Source organism: Pseudorasbora parva, chromosome 9 (assembly GCF_024679245.1).
Source record: "Pseudorasbora parva isolate DD20220531a chromosome 9, ASM2467924v1, whole genome shotgun sequence".
NCBI lineage: Eukaryota > Metazoa > Chordata > Actinopteri > Cypriniformes > Gobionidae > Pseudorasbora > Pseudorasbora parva.
This window is the reverse complement of record NC_090180.1, coordinates 21,074,730-21,095,489: the sequence shown is the minus strand read 5'-3', so window position 1 is coordinate 21,095,489 and position 20,760 is coordinate 21,074,730. Positions and strand designations below refer to the sequence as shown.

The window sequence follows — 20,760 nt, the reverse complement described above, 5'->3', positions numbered from 1 at the left end:
ATTGGGTGTAGGCGGAGCGACACGTGTCGCCCCGCCTTAATGTGTCGCCCCGCCCCATCGTCCAGACTGCACTCTGGGGTTACTCAGCCGGTCTGGTTACGTGGCCATAGTGACGTCGACAAAGTTGACGTTTCACAAACATGGCGTCGCAGCAGAATGAAGTGGATGAGCTGTTCGATGTTAAAAACGCGTTTTACATCGGCAGTTATCAGCACTGCATTAACGAAGCCCAAAAAGTAAAGGTGAGTGTCATGCAAATATTCTCCATGGCGAGAACATTTCCTCCTGAAACGCTTATAGATTTTAGATTATGTATGTTAGCCTGCGGCTAACATAGCTTCTCTATAATACACTAATGTTACCTAAATATTTGAAGAACAAGACTGTAATTAACAAATGTCAAACCACCACTTGTAAATATCTTCTATTTCTTTTAGACAACAGGGCCAGAAAAGGATGCAGAGAAGAACATTTTTCTGTACAGAGCATATATTGCTCAGGTAAGTTCTGTTTAGCATCAGTCAGTATGTTATAGTGCTTTGCTACTGCTGTAGTGTGTTGGTTTAATATTGTTGGGAATAACATAATTGAACACCAACCCGTACTAAATTAGATCGATTTGCATATTATATTTTGATGTAACTGTCAGCTATAGCTTATTTTTTCATCTCTGACAGAAAGCAGACAGATATTACTCCCCTTATGTGTATATGTATATATGTATATCAGGGCTCTCAAGTTTTGAACTGAGTTCAGAGTGAGATTTCGGCCGTGGGTTTGGCTGGGTACGGGGGTCTGATATGAAAAATGACAAATTCCTACAAATAAAATAAATATGTATTTAATTAGTGTGTTTGTGAGAGAGAGAGAGAGAGAGAGAGAGAGAGAGAGAGAGAGAGAGAGAGAGAATGGTTAGTGTTGTTTATTGGTGTTGGTAGCAGGTTTTTGAGGCCTTCAGCCCAGAGGTTGGTGGCACCTTAACATGAGCACGGTCGCGCTGAAGTGAGCTGTGGTTTACAACAGAGATTATTTTACTCTCAAATAATCTTAGACAAGCTGCCTATGATTATTGTTTGCTATATCAGTATGGTTGTATTTTTTCCTCTCTTTATGACAGCGGAAACAACTCCCACACCAATACGCCATAATTTTTTAGCCATACAGATCGGCTAAGTACAAGACATAATTATAAACTGTCTACTTTTATTAGTGTACACTCAAAATAACAGAAAAGGATTATGGGAACGGAGCACCCAACTCCAAACAGTCTTTATTTCAAATATGTATTTTGTTTATTAAAAGCAAAGTTTTTAATTTCAAAAGCATTTCTGAATTCAGTTAAAATAACAAAATGTAAAAAAATTTAATTAATTCTTGAATAACACCTATGTCTCCTTTCCATTAAAAATAATGGCTAGTGCGGTGATGTGGCATAATTTTTGGAATTGCTTGAACATGTTAAACACATCTAATTATTTCTGTAATACATTTTAATTTTAATTTTGCAACTTATATAAAGTATTAGCCTACAATATACAATTTATGTTTAAATTTTATGTTAAAACTAGTGTAGGAAATAGCAAATGTAAATTATATTATTCAATTTGAATTATTATTTTGCTCCAAATGTTGCACACATGGTATGGAAAATGTAAATGTAAATTTTGAAATGCATTGCCATTTTACATATTGCATTGCAAATTTTATATCGCTACACTTCAGCTTCCATAAATAGGGGTGAGCACGAATATATTTGATCTGTAATTAATGTTCGAAAAATAAAAATAGGCCTAATATTGAAATTCTACTATAATGCTTCGCTGGCCGCAAATGCAGTGAATCTATGATAAATCCCTCTAAATCTCGCAGTTTTAACTAAATCCACTGGGTGGTGCTGTGGAGCGGGTTAATAACTCGACTGTATTTGATCACTAGTGTCGTCTGCCTCGTGATGTAATTGAAATTATTACTTAAATGAAAATGATCTTACAAAATGGAGTTACTTTTAATAAATTAATTAATGAAAGTGAGTTTTAAAAAAAATCACATCCAAACACCAGTGGAATGAGGACAGCTGTCCATCACCGCATTCACGAGTGCAGATAGCACAGATGTTCACTGAGTCAGAGCACAATAACGTACATGATAGCAAAATGCATTTCATGCAAATCATGATTGAGACAAGGCTTTCTTTAAGTTTTGTTGAGGGATTAAGAACAGAAAACAAAGTGCTGTCAGAAACTTAACTTGACACCGTTATCTTTGTGTCTCTGCGTCTGTCATCGGGGTTTGTAGTTGCCAACTAATGGTACTTCAGCGAGCATTTGATTCAATGAGCGAGGCCGTGGCGTGAATCACAGAATATGACGTTGGAATCAGAACGTAAACGTTATTGGGTGGAGGGAATATTTATCTTACCCAGATACAGCAAATCTATTTTATGATTGGCTGTTCGGTCTCTATTTTTATTAGATTAACTGGTGCGTGGCAGGGCCGTCAGAACTCTATGGGGAACTCGCTTGACTCCTCTAATAGCGCGCGTATTACCCTGGCGATTTCTCTGCGTGAGAAATACAAGGTGTGGCGTGTGAGCGTGTGAATGGGTTGAAATGCGTGTGTCTCACGCCCAGTGCGTGAGACTTGAGAGCCCTGGTATATGCTTTAAGTTTAGTGCTGTTAATTTTGAGTTCTAATTAACAGTGATGGTTTCTGTTGCTTTCTCAGAGAAAGTATGGTGTGGTTCTGGATGAAATAAAGCCCAGCGCCTCTGAGGAGATGCAGGCTGTTAAAATGTTTGCTGAGTATCTGTCCAATGAAGGCAAGAGGTTTGTGCAGTAAAACTGTCAAAACTATATCTATAACCTAAAATACATAGGCTACAGGTCAGTTGATCTAAAAATGAAAATTCTGTCATTAATTACTCTCATACCCTCATGTCGTTCCAAACCCGTAAGACTTTTGTTCATCTTTTGAACACATATTAAGATCTTTTGAAATCTGGGAGCTCTGACCTCTCCATTGACAGTTTATGCAACTACCACTTTCAAAACCGAGAACGGTTATAAAGACATCATTTACCACTTATTCGAAAATATGAATCTTCAACACGTTCACGAGAGCACCATGACACACGTGTGTATTGTTGACACGAGACCAGACTTTGTGTGAATGCATGTTGGAGATTCATATTTTGTAAATAAAGTGGTACATTAAGAGTTTCTTTGCGCAAATAAAGCACTTGTGTTGTTTCATATTTAGGCTAAACCACTGAAATCTCATGAATTATTTTCATGATTTCTTTACTACATTTTGGTAGTTTGAAAGTGGTAGTTGCGTGCATAGACTGTCAATGGAGGGACAGAAATCTTTCATTAGAATCTTCATTATCAGATTTCATTAAAAAAGGTCTTCATTTGTGTTGTGAAGATGAATAAAACTGAAGGTGTTGTGGGTTTGGAACGACATGAGGATGAGTAATTAATGACAGAATTTTCATTTTTGGGTGGACTATCCCTTTAAAATGATTAAGCAGTAAGGGAAGTAAACCATACTGATAGTGGCACAATGCTTTTCTTAGGGATGCAATAGTGGCAGAATTGGACAAAAAGATGGCTAAGAGTGTTGATGTTTCCAACACCACCTTCCTGCTGATGGCGGCTTCCATCTATCTGCATGAGATGAACACAGATGCAGCGTTACGTACCCTGCACCAGGGAGAGAGTCTGGAGTGGTGAGTCAGGAGTTTTCATAAATAGTTTATGAGTGGGATTACAAATGCACAAGTTGCTCACTGTCATTTCGTATTTCTCTTATAGCATGGCCATGACTGTCCAGGTACTCCTAAAGCTGGACAGAGTTGATATTGCAAGGTATTTTTTTTATTAATTATTTATTTTAAGTTATATGTATGTGAGTAAATGCTATTTGCATGTTTTATTAAAAATACCTTTGAACCTGCTAAATATTATTTGACACTATATTATGTAGCCTAACTTCTGACTCTAAACTACAAGTAAGACATTAAACCTGCCTTTGGTTAAAGGCACAATATGTATGATTTTTGGATGAAAATATTAAAAAACTGCGTAGAACAATGTTATATATTTTGTTGACTTGTGCACTTCCTAAATGTGTCCAAAAAGGTTTTAATCCAGATAAATCTGCTATTTTAACCAGTGTAAAGTCTAGACTCTAGAGTCATTACGTCGCCTATCAGTGATGTCATTTTCATTTTGAATTGTTTTGAATAAGCAAGCTCTAGCTGCAAATCGTGCCTATTGTACTTTTAATGCCTTTAAATGTTTTCATATTTTCATGGATCTTTTGTATTCACAGAAAGGAGCTAAAGAAGATGCAAGACCAAGATGAAGATGCCACTTTGACTCAGCTTGCTACAGCCTGGGTCAACCTTGCTATTGTGAGTATACAAGTCAATGTGAAATTTTCTCCTGTTGCTTTTGGCTCACTATCGGCTTCTCCCCATTCTTCTCCCTTGACTTTATCGGACTTTGTCTCCACGTCCCCCCGACTGCCTCATAGACAGTAAAAGATTGTTTCTGAGCGTCGGCTCCTGTCTTTACGGTCATTTCTCAACTGTATGACAGAGTCGCGTTGGTTATGACGCAACCGTTAGCCTATTTTTACAAAAACAGCTTCTACGGGGTAGTAGTGTAAGATACAAGGTAATGGAGCCTTTTATGCATTGTCATGCTTCTTTAGAAATAAACAATGGACAAATGGAGTCTTTAAACGCCTCAGATGTAAAGTTATTCACTGTCAAAGTGACTCAAAAATGAATGGGAGTCAATGGGATGCTAACAGCAGGTGATGGCTTGGTTAGCAATGGGTGGAACGCTTTCTGAGTGCTAGGTTACCCCTTTGGTTTGCCCAGGCGCTGAGTTCAGTTAAACACGCGCGTCTGTAAGTGCAAACATTTTGAAAATGAGAGATTCATTGTATACCAGCTTCACTGCGGAAATCTGTGAGATTGCGTTTATTGAATGAGTGACAGCTTTTAGTGATTATAAAGGGAGCACTCTTTGCACGATGTCTGGACAATATAATTATTTTTTATTAATAGGTCTTCTATTCAGAATTTGAATAACTTTTGTTTTCCATTTGTGACAAGCGGCCACATACACGCTTCAATACACTGACCCATCCACATATACAAGCGGGATTCACTCGAAAAATGTGATGACTGATCAGTTATAAATAATCATGTCAAAATCAGGCTCATAAAAATGTCAGGAAAACATGAATCCTGGCTGCATGTCATTATCCATGGATCACTGAATCTGTGGTAGTTGTAAGGACCACTATATCGAGCCCAACCTTTAGTTTAAACTGATAATTGTTTGCTATACTCGTGTTTTCCTCTAATAGCTGCGGTCACGTAGCAGCTCTTCTGCCACTCAGTCCCAGCTGAGGGGGCGTGTTCTGGCGGGAAAGTGACGTCGATGCATTCCCTCTTTTCAAATAGTATCCATACTAAAAAGTATTCGAAGATAGAATTAGTATGTCCCAAATCGTAGTATGTCGAAAAGAGTATTCCAAAGATACCCGGATGGTTTACTATTTGCATTCAGAATTCAAAGTGCGGATCGGCTGATATTGTCCACAACCCATTGCGGGTTGGACGTGGATTCGATTAGTAACTACAAACTTGGATAAGAAGTGTTAAACTACAAACATGACGGATGTGCGAGTCTGATGGTTAAGTAGAGAGGTTTAGATTAAGGGAGTGACCAACTATCAATATTTAACCTGACAAAAAGATATTTATTCAGTGTTGTCCACATTATATTTCACCTGCAGCAGCATTGTGAACTTTTGCAATGACACGTTTGGCCATTAACTTTTAAATGCTTCATTATATTTGAACTGTGACTATGATTGACTGGGCAGCATTTGTAACTAAGCAACAGAGTCCGTTAAAGATGACGGAAGTATTGTGTCCCAAAGCTTGCATACTCTTCTGCTACACCCTCAAAAGTATGTACTTTTTCTTTACAAAAAGAGTAAATACTTTTAGGACGTACCGGTAGTTTAAGTAGGCGAATTGGGACGCAGCTTTTGATTTGGGTTGGAACTAAAATCTGCAGGGTGGTGAACACCCCTGATATTGTCCATCCATTTTAGTACGGCATTTGTTAGTGATTTTTTTTTATTTATTTTTTTATATGAGTCTTCATGTATTTCTAGACCCACTTTAAACAGTTCTCTTTGTGAGCTTTGGTTAGAGGTCACAAAATCAGATGATAGTTTGATCATCTCTATTCAGTTTTCACACAATATTAGCTTTTCATGCCTTTTGCAAGATACTGCACCATTTTATTCTTTAAATCTTCAGAAAGATATTTGCCCATGTATACATTGGATGTTTGTGTAAACATGTTTATTTTATGTAGACATACATGCTGCATAATATATAGGTGATTATATGGCAAACATTGTCTAGTACCACAAAATGGTATGTATTATGCTGTTTTGAAAAAATCTGTTTTGACTGCTGGGGCTCAATAGCCTTAATCATTGACAAATACATACATTTATGTATTCCAAATACATACATTTACTCTACAGTTTTGCATTTAGACATATGCATTGTGGTTGTGAGCTGAAACACTCTCTCCATGCCTATTGCCTATTCAGTATTTGCTGGTTTTGCTGAATGGTGTTTTTTTCTTATCGACAGGGAATTGAATGTCTTCTACCTCATTTCTCTTCCTACAGGGGGGAGATAAATTACAGGATGCGTTCTACATCTTCCAGGAAATGTCAGACAAGTACTCGCCTACACTGCTGCTACTGAACGGTCAGGCTGCCAGTCACATGGCTCAGAATAAGTGGGATGAGGCTGAGTCAGTACTACAGGACGCTCTGGACAAAGTAAGCACAGCAAATGCCAGGAAGTTTCCTGCTGCAAACATAAAGTTAACTTTGGTCCTGCGATTCTGCATAGCGAAAATACATGACAAGAATAGATTGACGATTATACATTATTTTGATGGTCCGCTTTAGACATTCTACTAATGAGACATGTCAACTAACTATTGAGTGTTAGTAGAGCAAGTTATATTGTACTTTTATAGCCATTAAGGGTGTGCCATATCATACATATCTACGATAATAACGGTATACATTTTTACATGATAAAAGTGTCATTGCGATATCAATGATATAATGACGTATGCCGCATTTACATTCCCTAGTGCGCACAACGACACCTGTAAGAGCAGCATGTCAGCCTCTGATGACAATTTAGTACTTAAAAAGGAGCAGTCCGACCTCTTGAAAACTGGCAAAACATTGATAAGCTGTTCTTCGGAGTACCGGAAGGGTGAAATTGACAGGCTACTTAGATCCATAGACAAAGAAAAAATGGACGTAGTGTCCGTGACGTCACCCATAGGATTCTGAAGTGTAGTTCTGAAGCATAAAGTACAGCCATCTTGCATGTCATAGTGTGTCATGCGCATCAGGCCCGGATAAAAAATAGACAAACAGGCGGAACGTGGGCGGAGCTAAGGTGCCGCAATGACTAACAGAAAGCGGATAAATGGCTATCCACCTGTCACTCAAAGTAACCACGCCCTTAATTATGCAGAACTTTAAGGCTTTATATAATGTAAACGAATGAGTTATAAAAAATTCACCCCCTCACAGTTGTCATGAAGGGCAAAATTATCAGTATAGACCATAGACCGTACAAAAATATGGACGACTCGACATCATCCGTTTCCGCTTGGCAGATTTGAAGCTTTCAGGCGCCCTTGCACGGCGCGGACATCTTGGGACCGAGTCTGCGCAGTAGCGATTTCGGGACCGGAGTTGCGCAGTAGAGCGCAGGAAGTAGAGCAGGAAGTACAGCCGCGAGATCAAAAGCCCGCCCACACTCTCGCAGATGCAGAACAATTAATAATGTTGGTGTGAAATAAACAGTTATGGAAATGTAGAAATTAAAGCTGAAGCTCCAATCTGCTCCCAAAAATTTCGAAAAAAGTCAGTTAGTGCCTCAGTGACAACTTCACTCAGAGAAGCCGAGTGAAGCTTCAGAACTCAGAGTGAAGCCGAGTGAAGCCGAGTGAAGCTCAACTTTTCACTGGCGCGAAAGCTTCAGTAAATGAGAGGGAGACTGTAGGCTTGGTATAGACTAGGGCTAGGACGACGTCAACGCAAAAAATACGTTGACGCAAAATATGCGCGCCGATTCGTCAGACCCAAAACAAAGATGGCGGCGCCGGAGAGTAGATATACATAATAAAGTATATTATGTAATTGATATATAAGTATATTATTTATTATGTATATCTTTGGTAGCAACACGAGTGGCTCCTCAGACCTTCAGAAGTGCAAGGCTTGTGGGTTGGCGCGCACGGAGCAACTAGCGCGCTCAACACAGACGCGCATGCACGCGTTTTGTTGTCACGGCTACATAAACAAATTTCTGCACACAGGAAGACCGACGTTTTGGTAATATTTTATGTATTTTAATCACAAAAACAAACGTTTGCATCAAGTGAAAGCATCGGGCACATTGGCTACCTACATAATAAGCTGTTATAAATTTTAAATGTTCAATGTCTTATCGCACTGATGTGACCGAGGTTATCCATCCTCTAAGTGAGCACAGTTTCATCCCAGGACTATTCTGGTTGTGTCAGGCACGGGGCTGCGTGGCGTTTTCTCTGCCTTTGCACACTAGAAGCGTGTCTGACGCGGCGCTGCTGCTGCTACTATTGCAGAGAGAAGCCCTATACTTAATGTTAAACATAAATAGCCTACTGATACAACAAAGAAAATGTCGGCAGTAGCCTATTGACCATATATCTATGGTATTGACGGCAAAATAAGCTACAGAATATTTTGTTCTGTATTGACAGTTGCAATATATCAAAATCGATAATTGTCGTTTTTTATTATTACAATTAGGCCTATATCTGCATTTATGTTAACCTAGAGACTTTCAAACATGAAAATGTCATTTATTAATATGTATTCGTGTCAAAACGATATATAAACATCTTTTCCTATTCTATTTTGCCTGGAGACGCTTCCAACACGCTCGTGTGTCGCGTGAAAAATAGGCGCTCTTCTATTTCTAGTGTGCACGTGTTTCCCGCGCGTCACGCAGGCAGTGTGCAAACTCCAACCTGTTAACATGGGAGCCGAAACAAAAACGGACACGTCAGGCAGCCGAGACGCTCACGGCACGCTTGCAGTGAGTTCCCTGATTTGATTAGCCAACTTGTTGATATTTAATCGATGGGGCTGAGTTGCATACATAGAAAAATCGTATATTGTGTTTCTTTGTTGTTGGTTTATTTATTTGTGCGTGCGTGCGTGCGTGTGTGTGTGTGTGTGTGTACTTTGTTTTCAAGGTTGTATTGAATGCATTGCTCTTGTATAGTCTTTTACTTTGGAATTTTAAGAGCAATAAACATATTGCAATGTTAAGTTTCATGTATAAATTGCTATTTGGCAATTAATGGGGAGATAATCGAATCGGACAGGGGAAATTAATCGTTAGATTAATCGATGCATCGAAAAAATAATCGCTAGATTAATCGTTTAAAAAATAATCGTTTATCCCAGCCCTAGTATAGACCAAAACCACAATTTGTACCAGGCTGTAAATGTGTTGTTTATTTTCTGCTGTAAAGTTGGGCATTTTAACATGGGGCTCCAGAAGGGAGATTCTGCTCCCTTCTGGAACCTTTCTCTAGCGGCCAGTCGATGAATTCCAGTTTAAGTCACTTCTGTATTGGCTTCAACAGAAACTGGGGGAGGTTGCCGCTTGTTAGTATTAGCTTCCAGTATTCTTAGTATTGTTAGGATTAGCTTCCAGTATTCTCTCTACTCTGAATCAGACACAGAGTTGCTTTCTCACCTCGACTGAACCATTCCAGAGTTTGTTTGAAATCGGGCCAAGACCATCTCGTTCAGGTGATCTCGGAGCGATGATTTTGTTGCGGATCCAAGTGTGATTGCTGTGTTCACAAAATGCCCAAACAAACTCAACTACGTGTGAGAACTAGTTTTTAAAGACTTAAGCGTCTGACTTTTAACAATGCTTATTAATTAAAAAAATAATTTTGAATGATTTAGATATAATTTATGTAATTACTATACCCTTCATCAATTACACATTTATCATTTTAGTTAATCAATCATTAATAGGGACTTTGTTAAAAATTAATATAAATAGCCTACATAGTCATATAAATAAGCTTTAAAATCAATAAATAAAACTATTAAAAATAGCTTACTGAGCTTAAATGTTCAATTTTCTCTATATCAAATAAACTAACGTCATAACTTTTACTTGCATTGACATATACTATTTTTCTTTAAGTTGTCCTCTTTTATAGACAGCTTTTCTTCTTACTGTGATTTTTTTTTTTTTTACATTTTATTTTAATTCTTAATATTTTTCAATCATGTAATATTCTGCAGAAGAGAGAAATTAATCTCACTGCTTGTCTCACGAGAAGTGAATCTTAGTTCCACAGCGTGTGATTGGCCGTTCACTGCTGATGTCTCTGTTAAACTCCTGAACTCAGGATCAAAGCCTGAGTTGACAGAGAAAGCTGATGATCAGCATCATGGGACCAACAAAGCCTTAATACAATGGTTTGGTTTTGTCAACTCAAAACTAATCCTGTAACCCTGAGTTTGTTAAACTACCTTCATGGTACAGGCCCCAGGTGTGAAAGCACCCCAATTCTTGATTTGGCTTTATTTTTCCATTAGACAACCTTACCTCAACAAGTGATTAGTCAAGTCATATTTATTTATATAGTACTTTATCAGTTATAAAAAAAATACATTTTCTGCTGTAAAGATTATAATGTCACTATTCAAGCTCAGTTTAGTTGTGTTGATTCAATGCAGTTCAACAACAGTGTCAATTTTGCAAATTTGTTGTCATTATCCAGCTCAATTCAATACTAATTGTTCTTATCTGTCTGCATTTAAACCAATAATATTATTGCATATTAAGTTTCTTATAAATCCCTTATGCTGATTTATACAAGGCAATAAATTGGATGCTTTGGAGGGAAAACAAAGGAAAAGGGAAAACAATTCATGAAGGTGCACTGTATATTGATCAGTCAGTGGTGAAATGTCATGATCTGTCCTTTATCTTCTATAGGACAGCAGCCACCCGGAGACACTCATCAACCTCATTGTGTTGACACAGCATTTGGGCAAACCTCCTGAGGTAAACTCCATAAATGCAAATGTTAACATGTTACAATTAAAAAAAGAATAATCTGCATTCTTCAATGTATGTGAGCTTCATTTTACACCCTTGAGGAATCATCACAGATTATCATATTGCCTGTGTGTGTGTGTTTCCACACAGGTGACAAATCGATATTTGTCTCAGCTGAAAGATGCACACAAGTCACATCCTTTTATCAAGGATTATCTTGCTAAGGTAAGGTTGTTTAATGTGTAACCGGACACCTTGTTCTTTTTGTTTTGTTTTTTTAGAACACATTGTGAGAATATTATTTGAAAAACTGGAAAGTAGCTACCTAGTTTAATGTGAACTCAATTGTTTCCACAGGAGAATGAATTTGACAGACTTGCCATGCAGTACGCTCCCAGCGCCTGAAAGAAGAAAGATGTTTCTATTTATGTCTACTACGCTGCAACACAGTTATTTCTCCTCCTCCTCCTCTTCTTTTTAATGCCTTTATCAAATACTAATTTTGACGCTCTACAAACATTCCTGTATCATGGTTAAATAAACATGTTTATCATACATCTTGTTGTTGCTTTATAGAATAGTAGTAAAAACCTTCTAAAAGCTGTGTAAAAATCATTACTTCATAACATATCAGTCCACCCTATTTATTGCCAGATCATAGAAAGTAGCAATATCGGGTAATGCTATGGACAAAATTATTTCCAGTGACAAATTTTGTGTTTTGCTTCTATTGTATACTGGAAAACAATAAGCATTTCATACATTTTAAAGGGTTAGGGTGACAAGGCTCTGGTATGGTGGATATCAGCTTCTGTGCCAAATCCTGACTGATAGGAATCTATTATTGCCTTAAAGATTCAGTGTGTAGTATTTATGAGGATATATTGACAGAAATGCAATATACATAACAATGCTTTAAAAATATGAGTATAAAAAATGTACTTAAAGGTGCACTATGTACAGTGCCTTGCGAAAGTATTCGGGCCCCCTTGAACTTTGTGACCTTTTGCCACTTTTCAGGCTTCAAACATAATGATATGAAACTATTTTTTTTCTAAAGAATCAACAACAAGTGGGACACAATCATAAAGTGGAACGAAATTTATTGGATATTTCAAACTTTTTTAACAAATCAAAAACTGAAAAATTGGGCGTGCACAATTATTCGGCCCCCTTAAGTTAATACTTTCTAGTGCCACCTTTTGCTGCGATTACAGCTGTAAGTCGCTTGGGGTATGTCTCTATCAGTTTTGCACATCGAGAGACTGAAATTTTTGCCCTTTCCTCCTTGCAGAACAGCTCGAGCTCAATGAGGTTGGATGGAGAGCATTTGTGAACAGTAGTTTTCAGTTCTTTCCACAGATTCTCGATTGGATTCAGGGCTGGACTTTGACTTGGCCATTCTAACACCTGGATATGTTTTTGAACCATTCCATTGTAGATTTTGCTTTATGTTTTGGATCATTGTCTTGTTGGAAGACAAATCTCCGTCCCAGTCTCAGGTCTTTTGCAGACTCCATCAGGTTTTCTTCCAGAATGGTCCTGTATTTGGCTCCATCCATCTTTCCATCAATTTTAACCATCTTCCCTTTCCCTGGTGAAAAAAAGCAGGCCCAAACTATGATGCTGCCACCACCATGTTTGACAGTGGGGATGGTGTGTTCAGGGTGATGAGCTGTGTTGCTTTTACGCCAAGCATAACGTTTTGCATTGTTGCCAGAAAGTTCAATTTTGGTTTCATCTGACCAGAGCACCTTCTTCCACATGTTTGGTCTGTCTCCCAGGTGGATTGTGGCAAACTTTAAACAACACTTTTTATGGATAACTTTAAGAAATGTCTTTCTTCTTGCCTCTCTTCTTCAAAGGCCAGATTTGTGCAGTATACGACTGATTGTTGTCCTATGGACAGAGTCTTCCACCTCAGCTGTAGATCTCTGCAGTTCATCCAGAGTGATCATGGGCCTCTTGGCTGCATCTCTGATCAGTCTTCGCCTTGTATGAGCTGAAAGTTTAGAGGATCGGCCCGGGTCTTGGTAGATTTGCAGATTTTCCTTAGTTGTCAGTTATAATCATCAAAATTAAAATAAATAAACATTTTAAATTTATCAGTCTGTGTGTAATGAATTAATATAATATACAAAGTTCACATTTTGAATGGAATTAGTGAAATAAATCAACTTTTTGATCATATTCTAATTATATGACCAGCACATGTACACTGCTTATTGAAAATTCCAATGTAATGATCTCAGAGCCATTTAATTATCATTCTTGCCTTGTGATATGGTGCGCCATCCTGCTGGAAAATGCATGGATCTTCACCAGCTCCTGGATTGCTGGGAGGACATTATGATACCATTCTTTATTCCTGGCTGTGGTTTTGGGCAGAATTGTGAGAGAGCATTCCGTTGGATGAAAAGCAACCCCACACATGGGTGGTCTCAGGATGCTTCGCTGTTGGCACAGGACTCATGGTAGCACTCACCTTTTCTTCTCTGGACAATTGATTTTCCAGATGTCCCCAACAGTTGGAAGCGGGCTTCATCAGAGAAAATTACTTTGCACCAGTCTTCTGTTAAATCCTTATACTTCCTTCAGAATTTCAGTCTGTCCTTGATGTTTTTTTGAGAGAAGTGGCTTCTTTGCTGCCCTTCTTGACACTGGGCTGTTGTCCAAAACTCTTCGGCTGACTGTGAGCGCAGATGCACTCGAAACAACCTGCTGCCAATATTGAGCAGTTCTGCACTGGTGGTGACACGATTGCATAGCTGACTCCTCAGGAGCTGCCGTTAAACCTCTTTTCCTTGAATTCTTGATCAGCCAGTAAATGGTTCCTAGTTTGCTGCCATTTCCTTGCATGTGAGCCCAATTTAATGCACGCTGGTGATGGCTGCAACGTCTTTCTTTGGAGGTAACCATCTCTAACACAGGAACACGATCATTTGGAAGCACTTATTTCCTCCTTTTTGTAGCCATCACACAGTCTGTTCTTACAATCCAATCAGAATAATAGAGTACATTTCAACTGACTAGTACTTTTTCACACTTTCACATGTGCTAATGATATAAATAGTGAAAAGGTAGCTGGTCATTTTGTGACCAAAACCATTGGCTTCTTTTTTAGCCAATGAAGCTTATTGCATTTATTTAGAATGCATCTGATCACTCTGCACAATAATCTAGAAACAATGTAAATCGCCACCACAACTGATGCAGCAAACTTTGACAATGTTTGTGTTTCACAATGTCAATACTTTTGGGCACGGCTGTACATCCTTTTATCAATCCCCAAAATTTGTGCAACCTCTCTGATTCTGCTTGCACCACTCCGAGCAGGATTTGAGCTGCCGTTTCCGACATGTTGGGGGGTTGGGTGCCCTAACAAGGACTTTAAAGACAGCAGCCTCTAGTGTCAGTCACTAGTGCACCTCTTAAAGGGTTAGTTCACCCAAAAATGAAAATTATTTAATTAATTACTCACCCTTGTGTTGTTGGACACCCGTAACACCTTCATTCATCTTCAGAACACAAATGAAGATATTTTTGTTGAAAGCTGATGGCTGAGAAAGGCTTTAGATAGGCCTCCATTGGCATTCAGTACATTCCTACTTAAAAGACCCATAAAAGGCACTAAAGACGGTGATACAAAATCCATCTCACTACAGTGGCTGTACAATAATTTTACAATGCGACGAAAATAGTTATTGTGCGCACAAAAATCAAAATAACTACTTTATCCACCAAGTTATTGACGTGAACTCGACGCATGCGCGAGAATATGATGCAGATCCGCCGTTCAGATACATGACCCAGAAGAGGAGGAGCGCTGCTATCGTGTGAGTTCCAGATGAGTTCACATCAGAGACCTACAAGGAAGACAATAACTTGGCAGATAAAGCCATTATTTAGATTAGTTTTTGTGCCAAAAAAAACATTCTCGACACTTGGTAAAATTATTGTACAGCCACTGTAGTGATATGGACTTTGTAATGTCGTCTTTAGTGCCTTTTATGGGTTTTGTGAGTGGGTCAGTGGAAATATACTGAATGCCAATGGAGACCTTTCTGAAGTCATCAGCCATCAGCTTTCAAAAATATCTTCATTTGTGTTCCGAAGATGAACGAAGGTGTTACGGGTGTCCAACGACATGAGGGTGAGTAATTAATGAAATAATTTTCATTTTTGGGTGAACTAACCCTTTAAGGCCTGGAAAGTGAGGCTTACCTGCACAGCTCTTACTTATGCATTCTGGATTTTCTTTTCAAGTCACTCGCACATGCACTGTTGTATGCGCACTGTCCATGTGGTTGCAAAAATGGGGCCGCACAGAATTTTCCTGAAAAAAATTACATCACAAATGGATGCACAGACAATTTTGGAGGCTGTATGGTCGCTCGAAAGGTGTATTTTCACTCACCCCCCTAAACCTCACTCCCATATGGGTCACGGCAACATTGTGACTAGTCCAGGGATGCCCAAACTTGGTCCTGGAGGGCCACTGTCCTGTAGAATTTAGCCTCAACTTGCCTCAACAAATCTGCCGGGAAGTTCTAGTATGACTTTGTTTCGCTAGTTCAGATGTGTTTAATTGGTTAGAACTAAACTCTGCAGGATAGTGGTCCTCCAGGTGCAGGATTGGACACCCCTGGACTAGTCTTAACCATAATGCTCCTACCAGCATTACCGGTATGCTGGTAATTGAACATTATTACCGGCATTGTCCAATAAGTACGCTAAAGTGCACAGCCAGGGGAGTGAGGTTTACCTGCACAGCTCTTTCTAGCTGGCATCCATTACATTTGCAAAATATAATAAAATGTAGTGTGTGTCCTTATTTGTAGGCAGAACAGAAAGTTTTATAGGACGCAATGCTGACTCAGTTTATCACAGTGGAGGAAATGATATCTGTCTTTTTATTTATCTAATCATAGTACCAGTGTTTAAAAGGAAATCTGTCATATTACAAGTTTGTCCAGTGTAATCCGATTCCAAAATATTGAGTGCTCTCCTTTGTTTTGCTGACATCCAAATCTGTTTTCTCATTCATCACTGATGAAACAAGCAGTAGTGGTGTCATCAGTAAATTTGATCATGTGGTTGCCGGAGTGGAGGCAGCCATTGGTGAATAGCGAGAAGATTATTATAGAGCTGAGGCAGCAGCTTGGTTCAATGCAGGTGCTCTGAAAAAAGGTTTCATGTTGAAAACACAATGTATGTTCAGTGAATGTAAATGCAAAATACTTTTCATTTTAGGGTCTGCATTAAATATATCTGAGAGTCGAACACAGCTTGACACAGTAAAAAGACCAATAACAATGGCAATAAGTCAAAACTAAAGTTCATTTAACTGCGTCAATTCTGAGAAATGTTTTAAATTTATTTTATTAAGTCTCATTTCCAAGAGGATACCAGTTAACTAAATAAAGTATATAAAAGATAACAGTATTGAATAAATCACTGCTGATTTTCTTTTTTTCTCAGACATGCCGTTGTAACCTAAACATTTTTGTATTTTACACTTTCTTTTCATATATTTTCCCTTGAAGGCTGACTTTTTTCAGGACTTCACTGGAACAGAATATGAACGATACATCCACACAGAACAAACAAGAGCTGATATGCACTTCTGCTTAAGATTCATTATCATATATTAACATATAAAGTAATGCTTTCACAGATTTTCTTGTGGTGTCAGGCTTTTGGACCGTACGGGTAAGTTATTTACTGCCAGATACGCAGGCAATATTTTAAAGTAATATTCTAGTTCGATAAAGTTTAGCCTAAACAAAAAAGTTTTTTGGATGATGTGGATTACAACAAAAATGTATTATGGCTTCAGGTTTAGTAAGCCATTTTCACACTGAAATCGTGCTAATATGCATATTGTTTGTTTCACTCCAAAAACATTTTTTTTGAAGATTTGTTGAATTTACTTCTTTTTTTTTCTTTTCTTTTTTTTACTAATATAAATGTAGTTATACGAACAAAATAAATTAAAGTAAAGCTGACAAAATTGTGTTCTGTTCTGGATATTTTTGAAATAGTAAGTAGTTACATTTTATGAATTGGCCCCATTTCCATTGCTGGTGTTTTTGATTTGTTTTAAACAAAAAAGTGAACAGGTGATGATTTTTTTTTTGTTCTATTAAGTGTTGTTGAGTGAGCTTAACTTGTATTGAACCTAGCAGGGTCATTATAACGGAAAATACACTTAAAAAAATTAAATATAATATTATATATATATATATATATATATATATATATATATATATATATATATATATATATATATATATATATATATATATATATATATATATATATATATATATATATATATATTATACAAATGATAAATATAAACATGTAATTCAAAATATTGATATAAAACTAATAGTATCTTGATGCAGAAAGTGGAACCTGGAAAGATGCAAAAATCTGTAAAAGAAGGATGACTGGTCATTGTGACCGCATGGGTCACATTGTAAGTCCTCCTGTGATTATGTTTCCCATTATTACTACCTGTAGGCTGCCTGATAAAAAGTTAAGTGCCCAGTTTCAGATAGATTTACTGAGCTCCTGGAGTTTTAATGCCGGTTTTGACGTATTTATAATGTAGAAGGTGGAGCTGTGGACAATAAATCAGTACACACACCCAGGCATATGTATAAACAGCTCAAGGGCTGTTTGCAAGGCTGCAGAAGTGGTGTCATGCATTGATTTGTTTGTTCAGTATGTGAGTGCAGAGTGGATACATGAATGATGCGGTCAGTAGAGGACATTAGATGTACCACATGCTACAGAAGTAAAACTGTAGAAGTTTCTGTCTGAAACAGATTGAAACCTCTGGGTGAGTCACTGAAATCTCAGTGCAGACTGTGTCTGGCTGCTTTACATGGGTTTTAAGGACTCGTGTTGAGATCCCATTTGGCTGCATTACTTGTTGCTACCTGAATACAGCCTGCAAATTCTCTTATTTCACAGAAATCATTTTGTTGGCTTAGTATGTTGTCACAGCCCAGATAGCAAGCATGTATCAATAATAATAATAATAATTCATTACATTTATATAGCTATTTTCTAGGCACTCAAAGTGCTTTACAAAGGGGGAATCTCCTCAACCATCACCAATGTGCAGCAGCCACCTGGATGATGCGACGGCAGCCATATTGCGCCAGAACACTCACCACACACCAGCTGATTGGTGGAGAGGAGACAGAGTGATTAGGCCAATCATTATATGGGGATTATTAGAAGGCCATGATAGACAGGGGCCAATGGGCAAATTTGGCCAGGATGCCGGGGTTACACCCCTACTCTTTATCAAAGGACATCCTGGGATTTTTAATGACCACAGAGAGTCAGGACCTCGGTTTAACGTCTTATCCGAAGGACGGTGCTCATTGACAGTTTAGTGTCCCCATCACTATACTGGGGTGTCAGTACTCACACAAACCACAGGGTGAGCATCCCTGCTGGCCTCACTAACACCTCTACCAGCAGCTACCTGGTTTTCCCATTTGGTCTCCCATCCAGGTACTGACCAGGCTAAGCCCTGCTTAGCTTCAGTGGGAAACCAGTCTTGGGTTACAGGGTGATATGGCTGCTGCTATTGGGTATTATCTGGAATATATGGCCCAGATATGCATGGCTGAACAGATATGGACCAAAATGTGAAAAATATTTGTTTTGCCTTAACTTTAAAATCAACAGGAAATGTTATTTTGGTTCACAACTAATTTTGAGGTATAGGGCCCAGATAACAATGTACACACATGGGCCATATGTGTTTGAGCTATGGCACAAAGTGAGAATTTTATGGCACAAAATTCATGCAGTTTTTCTTACGCTAATTTTCTCACAATTTGTCCTCAAATGCGTTTAACCCATCCAAGTTAGTGCACACACATTAGGAGCAGCGAGTAGAAAACAACACAAACATGGAGAAGTGGACAGCCATTGTTGGTGTCTTGCTCAGTCCTTTCCTGTCTGTATTGAGAATCGAACCCACAACCTTTGGGTTACCAGTCTGACTTTTCAAACCATCAGGCAATGACTGCCCATTTTTTTGTTGACTTGGTTGTCAAGTACTTATGCATGCCTATACGTGAACATGTTTTACACTTACGCATGATGTTACTCTTGCAAAATTTCAATATTATTATTTTTTCTCCGAATATTAATTACAGATTGAATATTCGTGCACACCCCTATTTATGGAAGCTTGAGTGTAGCAATATTACATTTGCAATGCAATATGCAAAATGGAAATGCAATATGTAAATAAATAATGCACTAGCCATTATTTTTAATGGAAAGGAGACATAGGTGTATTATTCAAGCATTGATTTAATTTTGCATGGTGGCTTAAAAGGTTTGTTGGAAATATTAACTGAATTCAGAAATGCTTTTGAAATTAAAAACTTTGCGTTTAATAAAAACAATACATTTTTGAAATAAAGACTGCTTGGAGTGGGGTGCTCCTTTCAGCTCCCTCCATCAGTCGGGGCTTTATGGCAGAGTGGCCTGACAGTAGCCTCTCCTCAGTGGAAGACACATGAAAGTTTGCTAAAAAACACCTGAATGACTTAGATGGTGGAAATAAGATTCTCTGGTCTGATGAGACCAAGATATAACTTTTTGGCCTTAATTCTAAGTGGAATGTGTGAAGAAAACCAGGCACTGCTCATCACCTGCCTGTCCAAAATAGTCCCAACAGTGAGGCATGGTGGTGACAGCATCATGCTGTGGGGGTGTTTTTCAGCTGCAGGGACAGGATGACTGGTTGCAAGCGAGGGAAAGATGAATACGGCCAAGTACAGGGATATCCTGGGCAAAAATCTTCTCCAGAGTGCTCCTGACCTCAGACTAGGCCGATTAGCTCTATTAGATCTGAAGGGTGCTTCTACTAAATACTGAGCAAAGGGTCTGAATACTTAAGAGCATATGATATTTCAGTTTTTCTTTTTTTAATTAATCTTCAAAAATGTCAACAATTCTGTGTTTTTCTGTCAATATGGGGTGCTGTGTGTACATTAATGAGAATAAAAAGAACTTAAATGATTTTAACAATGGCTGCAATATAACAAGAGTGAAAAATGTAAGGGTGTCTGAAAACTATATATATATATATATATATATATATATATATATATATATATATATATATATATAAATAAAAATAATATATATATATATATATATATATATATATATATATATATATATATATATATATATATATATATATATATATATATATATATATATATATATATAATGCTTAGTAATATGCATTTCTAAGGAGGTCTTTTGGACAACTTTAAAGGTGATTTTCTTAATATTTAGATTTTTTTTTTTGCACTCTCAGATTCCAGATTTTCATATAATTGTATCTTGACCAGACATTGTTGTCCTATCCTAACAAATCATGTATCAAGCTTATTTATCCAGGTTTCAGATTATGTATACATTTCCATTTCGAAGAAGAAGAAAAACGGACCCATTTGTGGTCCAGGGTCACATTTGTATTTTTAAAA

At 37.9% G+C, this 20,760-nt stretch overlaps 1 protein-coding gene across 1 annotated transcript; it reads left to right on the top strand.

Annotated features, from left to right (window-relative positions):
* Nucleotides 1-93: 93 nt before the first annotated feature.
* cope (COPI coat complex subunit epsilon) lies at nucleotides 94-11,776 on the top strand. The gene is made up of 10 exons (XM_067454295.1): nucleotides 94-242; nucleotides 438-500; nucleotides 2,725-2,825; nucleotides 3,578-3,730; nucleotides 3,816-3,869; nucleotides 4,336-4,417; nucleotides 6,736-6,891; nucleotides 11,159-11,227; nucleotides 11,372-11,446; nucleotides 11,579-11,776. The coding sequence occupies exons 1-10, from the start codon at nucleotides 141-143 to the stop codon at nucleotides 11,624-11,626; spliced, it is 903 nt and encodes a 300-aa protein (XP_067310396.1). The 5' UTR covers nucleotides 94-140; the 3' UTR covers nucleotides 11,627-11,776.
* The last annotated feature ends 8,984 nt before the right edge of the window (nucleotides 11,777-20,760 follow it).